Source organism: Anomaloglossus baeobatrachus, chromosome 7 (genome assembly GCF_048569485.1).
Source record: "Anomaloglossus baeobatrachus isolate aAnoBae1 chromosome 7, aAnoBae1.hap1, whole genome shotgun sequence".
Lineage (NCBI taxonomy): Eukaryota > Metazoa > Chordata > Amphibia > Anura > Aromobatidae > Anomaloglossus > Anomaloglossus baeobatrachus.
The window spans coordinates 246,140,631-246,153,939 of record NC_134359.1 but is presented as its reverse complement, the minus strand read 5'-3'; the positions used below and the strand labels follow the sequence as shown (position 1 = coordinate 246,153,939).

The 13,309-nt window shown below is 48.1% G+C and overlaps 1 protein-coding gene across 2 annotated transcripts in view; it reads right to left on the bottom strand.

The window, feature by feature from the left end:
- The window catches only part of METTL9 (methyltransferase 9, His-X-His N1(pi)-histidine), a 45,352-nt gene extending 32,316 nt beyond the window's left edge, over window positions 1-13,036 (bottom strand). Inside the window, exons 1-4 of one of the 2 annotated variants that reach the window (XM_075319145.1) lie at window positions 12,726-13,036; window positions 6,413-6,603; window positions 4,159-4,368; window positions 2,959-3,143 (exon numbers count right to left, since the gene is read on the bottom strand). In XM_075319145.1, the coding sequence (XP_075175260.1) occupies window positions 2,959-3,143; window positions 4,159-4,368; window positions 6,413-6,603; window positions 12,726-12,896 (757 nt within the window). In that variant the 5' untranslated portion in view covers window positions 12,897-13,036. The remainder of the gene's footprint in view (window positions 1-2,958; window positions 3,144-4,158; window positions 4,369-6,412; window positions 6,604-12,725) is intronic. The other variant, XM_075319146.1, reaches the window with a different exon arrangement.
- Between the last annotated feature and the right edge of the window lie 273 nt (window positions 13,037-13,309).

Sequence of the window (13,309 nt, the reverse complement as noted above, 5' to 3'; positions counted from 1 at the left end):
AGTGGGGTCAGCACTTCAGGTGCTGCTTACCGCCCGCCTATAACGCGGGTGTGTGGTCGCCAGAGCCCTGTGTTGTTGCCCAGAGCATGTCTCCGTTCCCCAGCTCGGACTGCGTGCAGGAATGGCTGCCGGCGTCCTTCTCCAGCTCGTGTGACGAGGGGCGGGCCGTGGGCGTGCCCCAGACAAGAGCGGGAAACTGGCGTCCCACTGTGTCCAGTGAAGGGGGCTGGAGAATGCAAAGCAGACTCCAGCCCTCGGCGCTGACTGTCTGTACAGCGTCCCGCCTCTCCCCTGACTGGCAGGGCTGGAGGCGGGAACGAAACGAAAACTAGGCCGCAAAGCCGGGGACTCGAGTAATAAGCGCGGCCGTCCATGTGCACGGCCAGCGCGGAAGTCCCCGGCGCACCACAAGTCCCAGCCGCGCCATAATGTCAAAAACACCCAGCAACGGCCGGCGCGGCAGTTCCCAATACATAAAGTCACTCAGCAAAGCTGTAGTGAATAATAGCACGAGCGCTCCGCGCTGTTGCCCCCGGCGCACTAACACTCCCAGCAATGCTGGTGTGTGTGTGCGCGCTTGCCCGGGGACACAGAGTACCTTAATGTAGCAGGGCCTGTCCCTGACGATACTCAGCTCCATATCCAGCAGGTTCCCTGGGTCTGTGGATGGAGCCCGGTCTCAGTGCCTGGAGACCGGTAAGATCCCACTTCGCCCAGAGCCCTGAGGGGGGATGGGGAAGGAAAACAGCATGTGGGCTCCAGCCTCCGTACCCGCAATGGGTACCTCAACCTTACAAACCGCAAGTGGGGAGAGAAGGGAGCATGCTGGGGACCCCATATGGGCCCACTTTTCTTCCATCCGACATAGTCAGCAGCTGCTGCTGACTAAACAGTGGAGCTATGCGTGGATGTCTGACCTCCTTCGCACAAAGCAGAAAACTGGTGAGCCAGTGATCCCACGGGGGGTGTATAGCCAGAAGGGGAGGGGCCTTACACTTTTTAGTGTAATGCTTTGTGTGGCCTCCGGAGGCAGTAGCTATACACCCAATCGTCTGGGTCTCCCAATGGAGCGCCGAAGAAAAATAATTTTTGCATTTGTCGCCATTTTCAGAGACCCGTAACGTTTTTATTTTCCAGGATCTGGGGCTGTGTGAGGCTTATTTTTGTGCCCTGAGCTGACTTTTTTACTGATACCATTTCGGCGTAGATACGATTTTTTGCTTGTTTGTGGTGTACTGAGGAAGGCATCAGCATCGGCTCTGTCCAATAAAATGATGATCTATGAATGTCAGCGCTCAACCGGCATTTACAGGACGAGCTCTCATGTCAAACACTGAGGTCATCAGCAGATCTCCGACTGTCCTGACAATCCATCGATGTCCAGTGATCACGTCACAGGTACGCTGATGGGAGTGGGGAATGACTCGCTCCCCGCCAGAGCATGTTGAAGGGAACCTGTCACCACTTTTTCGGAGTAGAAGCTGCGGCCACCACCAGTGGGCTCTTATATACATCATTCTAACATACTGTAAATAAGAGCCCAGGCCGCTGTGTAGAACATAAAAAACACTTTATAATACTCACCTAGAACGTCGCTCCGGTGCAGACTGGTCAGATGGGTGGCGCCGTTCTCCAGGACCGGCACCGCCCCTTTCGGCCATCTTGGTCTTCCTTATTCTGAAGCCGCGGTGCATGACGTGTCTTCATCATACACACGCGCTGGCATTGAGTTCCTGCGCAGGCGCACTTTGATCTGCCCTGCCCTGCTATAATGTCGGGCAGCCACCTGATCACCTGTGTGGGTGTCCTTAATATGCTGTAAGCCAGATACTGAGGAAGACCATTATCTGTGTGACTGGTGCCCTATACAAGCCTTATCCGTGTGCATTTGTGATACGAGGAGACTGCCCTCTCTATGAATGATAGCTATGTGAGCGATTGTCTCATCCATATTTTGCACCTTTTGCGCTGCCTCTTATCATAGGGGTCTTCAGCATCCTGCAGGGCATTTAATATTGTGTACTAGTAAATAAAGCTGATTTTTTTTTCTCTGATTTTTTTTAATTTTATGTCTTTTTCAGAAAGTTGCTTTGGGTCTCATGTAAAAAGTGAGGATCCCCTGAAAAGGCCTGTGAAGCAGGTGCCAGAGAATGAATGGAGAGAAGGCCGAGCATGTGCACTTCCTTCTCCGATCACGGCCATGTGCACAGACATCTCTCCATTCATTTTCTACCTGGATGCAGTCATCAGTAGGTCGGGGGTGGGCACCATTCTCCACAGAAATGGGATATACGCAAATAAGGCGTTAAATACAGACCAACCAATATTTCCCTCTCGCCTTATTGGGGGGACACAGGAACATGGGTTTCGATCTTACAGCACCTACCGACTTTCCATGACCCTCCCTCGAGGAACCAGGACAAAGCTACCTCGGACATCCAGAATGACCCTGCTCCCCAGGCTCAGGATACGGTCCCTACTAGGATCCAGAAGAAACGGGTCTACACATGTGGCCCATCCACATCCCATATTGACTCTGCATCCGATTCTGCGTCAAGAGTCGGCCTACAAGGATATGTCTCCAGAGTCGGACTCCGACCTGGAACTGGACGCGGAGCAGAAGTCCAATATCCGGGAGATATTCGGGATAATAATCCCGAATTTACCGCCATTCTGGTCAAGCAAAGGGCTCACCCAAAAATACGATTTGCTGGCAAGCGACGTTTCGCCCTTCTCTATCTGTTCTCTCTGGTTCCTCGATGGAGGCTCATGGAAATCCGGTAGGTGCTGTAAGACCGAAACACATGGTCCTGTGTACTCCATTGAAGGCTCAGAGAAAAAGATTTTACGGTGAGTACACAAAAATCTTCCTATACTCCATTGGTTTTCGCTGCAGTTTTACTGCACTTGTTGCGATCTTAACAGAATGAAAACATAGCCGGTTATTGGGCTACTCACCGTTTTCTACGTAAGGGTGAAATGGCAGGACTAAGGCCAATATGACCCGACCTCTTGTTGGCTCAAGGACACTTCTCATTTCCTTCAGTAAGGTCACGGGCTGGTGGCAGCGATCAAGGAGGTTTAAGCAGCTAATGACGTCGTACTGGAAGCCAGTGCTTTGCCATTCATCAATATTAAGTACTCTAAAAATAAGAATAGATATTCAGTATAAGTGGTACAAAAAAAACCCCAAAAACCTTTCAAGCACAGGGGGAATTCCTGCAGGTTAACGACAGACCTGCACATTTAAAGAGACATTACAACTGATTTCTGATATGTGCATGTCTGTTCTATACTGTTTGTCCTCTTGTATAGAACGATAGCACATTAAGCTGGTGTCACACACAGCGACAACGGCGTCGCTGCTACATCACCATTTTCTGTGACGTAGCGGCGATGTCCCATCGCTGTCGCTGTGTGTGACATCCAGCAACGAGCTGGCCCCTGATGTGAGGTCGCCGCTCGATGATGAATGTCCTGCTTCATTTTTTGCTCGTTGCTCTTCCGCTGTGACGCACAGATCGCTGTGTGTGACAGCGAGAGAGCGACGAACTGAAGCAAGCAGGGAGCAGGCTTCTGGCAGCCTGCGGTAAGCTGTAACCAAGGTAAACATCGGGGAACCAAGGGAAGCCCTTTCCTTGGTTACCCGATATTTACCTTCGTTACCAGCGTCCGCCGCTCTCACGCTGCCTGTGCCGGCTCCCTGCACTCCAGAGTACACATGGGGTTAATAAGCAAGGGTTTGCTTATTAACCCGATGTGTACTCTGGCGTGCAGGGAGCCAGCGCTAAGCGGTGTGTGCTGGTAACCAATGTAAATATCGGGTAACCAAGCCCTTGGTTACCTGATATTTACCTTAGTTACCAAGCTTCCACGCGTCGCTGCTGGCTGGGGGCTGCCTGTTTGACAGCTCACCAGTGACCATGTAACGACGCAGCAGCGATCCTGATAAGGTCAGGTCGCCCGTCGTGATCGCTGCTGCGTCGCTATGTGTGAACCCAGCTTAAGTTGGAAGATCAAGATAAAACTAAAGGGGGATGGTGCTCAGCTGAGACCCCTCATTCTAGCACTGGATGTAAAATAGGAGTAACCCGTGTGCTGGTAAATGCCCCAAAGATCCCAACCATTCATTTCTTTATAGTTGTGGGGAAAACATACCGGTACTTTTTCTTCTGAAGTTGCCATATCATGGTCTGGGACATCTCTGTGACGTAGATCTCCTCAAAGTGCGGGCTCATGACCTTTGTCACTTCACCGTCTCCAGCACCTAGATCCAATAGTCTGTGAGATTTCCAATCAGGCCCAATCTTGAGAAGTCTCTGGAACTGTTCCGGTGAAAAGACAAACATTGACCCCCTGCCAAGGAGCCTACGGACAAAGGGAGAAAACGACAGGCACATGGTTACCACTTCACTTCAAGACAAGTCTGCTACACGGAGAGTTTTACAAACTTTGCCGACTGTCATGGCGCCAGCGGTATCTGCTCAGATTACTAATTTCGACACTCCGCCTAATAACTTCTCTGGTGCCTCTGACCAATGAAGGCAGACTCAGGCATCGACCTGCAGAGTGGTCGTTCATATGCAGGCTAGAAAGAGTTAATCTCTCCTAGTCTGCTTGTTAGTCTAATTTGATCACATGTTGTGGGGGAGCCAATCACATCTGCTCCCCCTTATGCTGGCTAGATCCTTCCTTCTATGCCAGCTATAGTTTATCTTAGCTGGTCAGGTGAGGTGTTGTGATCTAATCTATCTGGTGATTGTGGTACTTAATGCTGAGTGCGGTTGTGGAGTTTTCCCTTGTTGCCTTCCTGCTCTTCCTTCTCTCCTGAGTCTCTCATCGTCTATTCCTGTGTGTGTAGTGTGTCAGAGTTTTGGTTTTTCCTTGTCTGTCTTTCGTTCTCACTTCTGCCCCTTTCTTCCCATGGTATGAGTGGGGAAACAGATTACATCTGGTCAGGAGCATAGCCAGGCACGAGACTCGGGCATCTCCACCATCAGGAGTAACCCTGAGGTTATGGATAGCCTAGGGTCCCTTAGCATGAGGGACAGCATAGGAGCCCCTGTCCCTTGTTCTCCTACAGTCACATAGTAATAACGTCGTAGTCATACTACTGTCCATGTGATCCTAGATCACGGTCATGACCTGTCAAATAGTGATCTATATTACCCTTATTGGATCTTTCTATGGCAGCTGCTTCTTTTTTTCCAGAAACCAAAAAAAGGCATTTAATTGTGCATTGATTTTGGTATGGAGAAAAGTGAGTTTTAAGGGTCAGTTATATTGCCAGTAACTAGCATGGATGGACATTACACAATTTACCAATACACAATTGAAAGGTTTTTGTACATATAGTCGCTTGTATGATTGACTGTTTCCCCCACCCTTATTAAGTTTCCATATACAGTGGAACCTCACTTAACGAGTAACCCGCTTAACGAGAATTTCGCTTAACAAGCAAAGCTTTCTGTAAATTTGTAACTCTGTTTACAAGAAAGCCTTGCTGTACGAGCAAAATACTCACCGCACACACTTCCGGTTCCGTACTTTAACCGCACTCTGACCCGCACTTGCAGTCCACACACACACACACACACACACACACACACACACACACACACACACACACACACACACAGTATTATGCTCACCTTACCTTCCGTTCCATCGCCGGTCTCATGCTTCTTGTAGTCCGCCGGTACATCGCGACGAGGGAGTAATCCTCGCGGTGAACTACAAGTGCCAGGAGGCCGGCGATAGAACGGAAGGTAAGGTGAGCATAATGTGTATCTTCTGTTCCATCGCCGGCCTCCTGGGTCCTGTAGTTCGCCGCTCCAGGATGTGTATCGCCAACCATGGCGACGAGGCAGGAACTTTGGCTGTCACCGCTACTCAAAGGCAGCGCGCTGACCAATCAGAGGCTCCTGCCTTTGACATCAGCACTTTGGCATCGGAAGTTCCTGCCTCGTCGCAATGGTTACCAGATACACAGCCCGTACCGGAGAACAGCAAGTCCCAGGAGGCCGGCGATGGAACGGAAGGTAAGGTGAGCATAATATGTACGTGTGTGGAATGGCACAATAGGGGACCAGGATGGGACATTTAACAAGTTGTGGAGCAAATTGTCTGCATTGCAATGATTTCCTATGGGAAATCTTGCTTTGCTGAACGAGTAACTTGGTTTACAAGCACAGTCCCAGAACGGATTGCTCTCGTTAAGCAAGGTACCACTGTATCTGTCCCCTTTCAAGATTTGGTGGGGTCCTAGGATGTGCTGACGACATTTACATCAGGTACAAATTGCAAATGGAGATAATTGTAGTGAACAGTGATTGTGACTGGTTGGTTGTATGCACAGAGTACGGCCATTACTGCCTCCTCTAAAGGGCCGATTGGACACAATACTACTCACCCATTGATGGAGGTTCTGGACATAAACATGCTGAAGACAGAGGACATGAAGGAGTGGTAAAGCTGTATAGACAACCAGCCGGACTTCTCGATGCTCCGGTTCAGGAACGTCTGTGTTCCCTGATCCAGGAAACTCTGGACAAATATCGGCTGAAGTTCTTCACTTAATTTCTCTTTATCACATAAATACCACTATGGGAAGGAATGGGAGACGTTAAAGGGTCACAAGATATTACATTTCCCTTTACAGCCTTTGAAATTAGGGAACAAATGTACTCTACTGCCTAATTCCTGGCTGATACAAAGATTAAAGGGACTGTCCAGTTTGGAAAACCCTTGTTGATAATTACTACTGGGGAATTCTATTTAATAAAAGGGGCCCTGATCAGAATGGTCATCAATCAGCCATAGAGCAGAGCGGTTACAGAAGGGATGAGTTTATGGCTGGGGTAGGGACCGTGGGTTCAGGACCAGCCAAGTGCTCACGATAGGCACATAAGACGCTGTTCAGTTGGGACAGTAGATCAGGTGCTGGTCAAAAAAATCCCAGTGCATAGTCACATGTCCAAATCCAGTCTACAAATGTAGAAGGGAAAGTGTGTATGAAAGGCCCCGACACAGCCCCCCCCCCCCGACACAGCCCCCCCCCCCGACACAGCCCCCCCCCCCGACACAGCCCCCCCCCCCGACACAGCCCCCCCCCGACACAGCCCCCCCCCGACACAGGCCCCCGACACAGGCCCCCCCCCGACACAGGCCCCCCCCGACACAGCCCCCCCCCCGACACAGGCCTCCCCGACACAGGCCCACCCCCCCCCCCCGACACAGGCCCACCCCCCCCCCGACACAGGCCCACCCCCCCCGACACCCCCTCTGACACAGGCACCCCCCCCCCCCGACACAGGCCACGGCTTTGTCTATATCAAGACATGTACTATCCCTACTGTAAGCAAATCTAACAGTTTCAAAAATAACAGTAAGATCAAACATTATCACTAGCAATATATATTTTATAATGGATGTGTTTGATGCATGTCACAATCACAGTCTTAAAGGGAATCTGTCAGCAGGTTTTTGCTTCCCCCATCTGAGGGCAGCATAATATAGAGAGAGAGACCCCGATTCCAGCGATGTGTCACTTACTGAGCTGTGTGCTGCCATTTTAATAAAATCAATGTTTTTTTGCTGCAGATCTAGCAGTTATTCAGAGCTCATGAATAGGCTGGACTACCTGCAGCACGCCAAGTAGTCCTGTAATGATAATGTCCTGCTGATTAATCAGTGATTTTATCAAAACTACACTAAGCAGCCGAGTAAGTGACACATCACTGAAATCAGGATCTCTGCCCCTATGTCATGCTGCTCTCAGATTAGGTGGCTAAGACATGGTGACAGTATTAACTCTTTAAAGGGAATCTATCTCCAAGATCCTATCCCAATATGTAGTAGGTGTAATAATAATAATAATAATATTAGCAAATACCTCCAATTAGAAATGTAGGATAGTTCTCCTGATATAGCAATGTCTCTTACCTCATGTGCAGGGTATTGCAGCTTAGGTATCCATGGTTATGACCGTTCATATAGTAACAGTTAGTTGTTTGTTGTTGTAGCCATGGATACCGATGCTGCAATGCCCCGCACATGAGGTAACCGACATGGCTAGATCAGGAGAACTATACTACATTTCTAATTGGAGGTATTTGCTAATATTTTTATTATTACATCTACTACATATTGGGATAGGTTCTTGGAGATGGGAATAACCCTTTTAAATTCATGTAGTGCATGTGGGTGCATGGAGCGCTGACCCTTTACACAAAACAGGTGCCGACTGTGCTATACTGGCAGCACCTGTATCAGGCAGCAGCAATCAGAGCTAACTCAGTTTGCTGCTGTTTAACTTTTTAAAATTTTGCTGGCAGTTTCTGACAGTAGCATCTTAGACCAGTTTCACACATCCGGCTTTTCTTCAGTTTGTCGGATCCGGCGCGCTCCCGTACAGTGTATACAGTACCATGGCTGCGCGATAAGCTCCGGTCACGTGCTGTCATGTGACTGGAGCCTGTTACCAGGAAGTTGCAGCCCAGCCATTGTACTGTATACACTGTACAGGAGCGCACTGGATCCGACAAACTGAAGAAAAGCCGGATGTGTGAAACTGGCCTAAGCGGCACAATCCAGCACCCATCGCCCCCTGTGAAGTGATTGCAGGGTGCTGAAAGGCTGGCGCTGCTACACGCCCCCGTCACCACCATCTTTGTGACAGAGGAATGTGATTTGTACTAAATAATGCATTTCTTCATTACATACTACAAGCGATCACAGGTTGAAGTTCCGTTTTAGACTACAAAAAAAAAAAAATAAGATTAGGGGAAATAATGTAAATGGCTCCTATTTTTCCAGTTTTAAAATAAAACAAAAAAAAAAACCTTACTCTGTATTGTATGGAGATGGGACTAACCCTTTTCTAATGACAACCGGAAGCTACAGTGTAACTGCCATTAATAAAGTGCAATATACCCAAACTTGGAAATGCAGTGCATAAAAACTATCCAATATTAAAACCAGCACAAATAGCCATCACCTGTAATATAATACATACGATCACAACATAGTCTAATATATAAAGGTGTGTGTGTGTGTGTGTGCTCTAAAGTAATCTACACCGTCACATTTACAATCACGAAATTTTGCACAAACGTCTCATGTGACTCAGAGAACGTCAGACTATATTTTGACTGGGAAATGTAACCCTGCGCTTTACAGTTACTCTCCAAAAAATCTGCCTCCATTAAAGTCAATGGAGCTGTGAGCTATAGGTTATAAATAGGAGCTGTGAGTGGTTGCTATAGGAACAAAATAAATTGGAAGTATAAGAAGCTTATGTGTGAGGTAATAAGATGTCGGTGGAGAGACAGCGAGAGATAAACAGAAAGACAGACAGGGAAAGAGCAAGAGCCAGGGCCAGGGAAAGAGCAAGAGCCAGAGCCAGGGAAAGAGCCAGAGCCAGGGAAAGAGCCAGAGCCAGGGAAAGAGACAGAGCCAGGGAAAGAGACAGAGCCAGGGAAAGAGACAGAGCCAGGGAAAGAGACAGAGCCAGGGAAAGAGACAGAGCCAGGGAAAGAGACAGAGCCAGGGAAAGAGACAGAGCCAGGGAAAGAGACAGAGCCAGGGAAAGAGACAGAGCCAGGGAAAGAGACAGAGCCAGGGAAAGAGACAGAGCCAGGGAAAGAGACAGAGCCACAGACAGTCAAAGAGATAGACAAACAAAAACGAGGAAAAAGAGACAAAAACGGGGAGAGACATACAAACAGAGACAGACACAGAAATAGACAGCGTGACGGATACAGAGACAGATAGAGTTATACACACAGACATGGATAGAGACCAATACACACATGGATAGAAAGACACACAGAGACAGACAGGGAAAGAGACAGACAGAGAGACAGACACACACAGACAGAAACTGGGAGAGAGACCGTTACTATCCCGGGCAACGCCGGGTACTACAGCTAGTATTTTATATATCTAATGCACGGCAGAAAGGCAGCATAGAAAATTAAGTCACTTACACAGCCGAGCTCTTAGGAGGGACAAGACACCGCAAACGTACAATATCATGGTATCAGCTAATCACGAAAATGTGCGCAAAAAGAATAAATGAGAAAAGGGCAGACAGTAAGGCTATGTGCCCACGCTACAGGATTTATCGCGGATTTGACGCGGATTTTGACGCGGATTTAGCGCGGATTTGCCGAAAATCTGCAGCACAGCTACTCCCCAGCCATTTCAATGGCATTTTGGAAATGCTGTGCCCATGCTGCGGATTTTGCCGCGGATTTTGATGCGGAACAAACTGCAGCATGTCAATTGTTTGGTGCAGTTTTGGTGCGGATTTTCTGTTTTGAATGGGGGAAAAAAAAAAAATGAAATCCGCATCAAAATCCGCGGCAAATCCGCGGTAAATCCGCGGTAAATCCGCGGCAAATCCGCGGGTGCGGATTTGCCGCGAAAGTTGCGCATTTTCAGGCAAAAAAATCCGCATGGACATTCTAGCGTGGGCACATAGCCTTAAGGCACACCATTTTTCTTGTTGGATTTACCCAGAACATATTTCATATTTATAATTAACGTATATAAATAAAATTGTATTATTAATAAATAATTTTGTTATCAAATACAATATATTAAACATAAATAAAAGAATGAATACATGAAAGAGAAGCCGAGCTCGTATAAGGAATGCTAATCAGAATCTGGCTGGAGGTGATGAGCAGAGCAGGGCTGAGCGGCTTTCATGCCCCTTGTGGCCTGACGGTGAGAAGTGCATGCCCGTGATGAGCAGACGGCGCCGCGCTGCCAGACAATGAGCAGAAGGAAGTCGCACAATATCCTGGTGAACAATGACAATCACACGTCACCGCTGCCGGCTGATGTCTGGTGCCTCCTGCGTGCCATCACACCGGCTTCACCGCTGCACAAACCAGGCCTGGAGCGTAATTGCTTATAATAGATATGTGGCCGGGATTGTAGAGGCAGACAAAGCCGGGGATGTAGCACGAGACGTGACAGAACAGGTGACACACGAGCGCCAGTTATGGATCCTGTACAAGTGATTGCACAAAAGGCCAAACAAGTGACCGTCGTGTCCTGAAACCCCTTTAATCTCTAGTACAAATTAACATGGGTTCACATTAACCCCACAATACCGGACTAGGGTCCAGTGCAATATTAAAATAAAACCGTGCCACGTTTACGCCGTCACCTTTGGGGCTTGTTCACACTTTGCGCTTTTAATATATTTTTTTCAGTGCATTTAATTCAAGCGCTTACAGTGATATTAATGTGATTTATAAAATTTAATTCACAATGTGCTTTTTTTTTTCTTGCATTTTTTTGGGTTTTTTTTTTTTTGCACATTTTTTTATTTTTTAACACGAAGTCCCAGAGAGGGGTCATTTAACATTTCTACCTTTGGAACCCAGAGACGGGTCGAATGACCTGTAGGATTTTAGCTAACATCCTATAATCACCGTCTTTTGTTCTGTAATTAAGGCCATTACTGTCGCACCGCAGAAGGTTGTTGTTTTCCAACCTCCTGTGGTGCGACAGTAATGGCCTTAATTACAGTTTGGACTAAGGGTCAATTGACCCTCTTTCGGGACTTCAGGGGGGAGCTCGAAATTTCTGGGACTTCTAGTGTTAAATGTCGCCTGTCAATTCTTTCAGGTCGTGTTGCTTTAGCAATGATTTCCCAAAAGGCGCAACAGCCTTTACAAGTTTACCACATTTCAGGAAAAAAAAAACCCCAAAAAAACAAAAACGCATTGGGAATAGTGTGAACGAGGCTGCATCGGCTTTGCAGTTTTTCACCATGCATGCTCCACGTAAAAGTGTGCAAAAAAATGGACAAAAAACCCGCACATTATTATGTTTGGGGTTTTCTGGTCATAGTTTGCATTTTTGCATCCAAAAATCTAGGTGTGAATATACCCTTACTGCTTCATCTGGATTAAAGGGGTCCTTCCTGCCAAAAATATGGCCGGCATATCCATACGATCCACCACAGGACCTGATTGATGGGGGTCTGTTCACTGGGACCCACAATAAGGCTACTTTCACACTTGCGTTGAACGGCATCCGTAGCATTGCGTTGTGTGACGGATTCAACGGATCGTACAAAATACCGCAATCCGTTATAGATTTTTTTTCTTGACTTTACACATCTGGGCATGCGCAATTGTGTAAAGACGGATGCGTTAACGGAATCCGCCACCATAGGCGTCCATTATAAAAACAACGGACGCCGATGGAATTCTATAAAAACAAAAAATTTCTGCAGGTTGCGTTTTTTGACACTCCGCCAAGCACAGAAAAACGCTACATGCAGCGTTCCATCTGCCAGGCGGATGCAACGCAGCGTCGGCTGACGGATGCAATGCAAGGCCATCCGTTGCTATCCGTAGCTAATAGAAGTCTATGAGGAAGAAAACTGTTTCCTGCAATGGTTACCGTAATTCCTCAAGGCGGCGGATAGCAACGGAAGTGTGAAAGTGCCCTAATGGAGGGGATTTGGTGCTAAGAATAGAGGCTCCTCTCTTTTGTCCCTAGAAACAGCGCCCCACCTGGTCGGAGGTACGAAAAAGAAATTAAAGGGATAGAGCCACCGAATTTGGATTTGGTGGGATCCCATTCAGCCAGACCCCCCAATCCAATACTAATAAATCAGATTATAAATCCCCCCCTAAATGTAATACTACAGTATAGCCAGCAGCAGCCCTGGCCCATAGCTGGAGGGGCCCCCTCACCTGTGCACACACCTGGTGACTCACTTCCCAGTAAGGGGCCTGGTTTGGGCTCAGCATGTTCATATACAGGGATCTACTCAGGTGACTCCTCAGGTACCGGCTGCTCCACATCTTCTTCACCGCGGCCAGGCAGAGCACGTATGTGAGTACCCAGCCGATGAACAGTTTCATCTGAGCAGCTTCGGCCGATGTCCTCCGGAACCGAGCCGGTCCATGGCCCACATCGGCCCGAAGAGGCGAGAGATGGGTGGGAGGAGAGCAACCGTGCTGAGAAGGAGGGGTAAGTCAGGCTGGAGAAGGGCGGAACCTTAGTCACAGGCTCGGTTTCCACCCGGACGTTTTCCAGGTGATCACACAACATAGAGACGGCAGAGGGCGCTCTCAGCGCCGCGTAGGGACCCGCTGTACTACCGAAGCCCTCCTCTATGGTAAGAGCTAGTACGAGTGATGACGTAGCAGTCACGTGCTGTTTCGTTCAGCTTTGTCCCTTTTTTCATGCTCTGGTTTAATAAAGTTTGATAAAACAATTTAAAATTTGGATTAGATATAACATTCCAAGCAAAAAAGCTCAAAAGCATTAATGA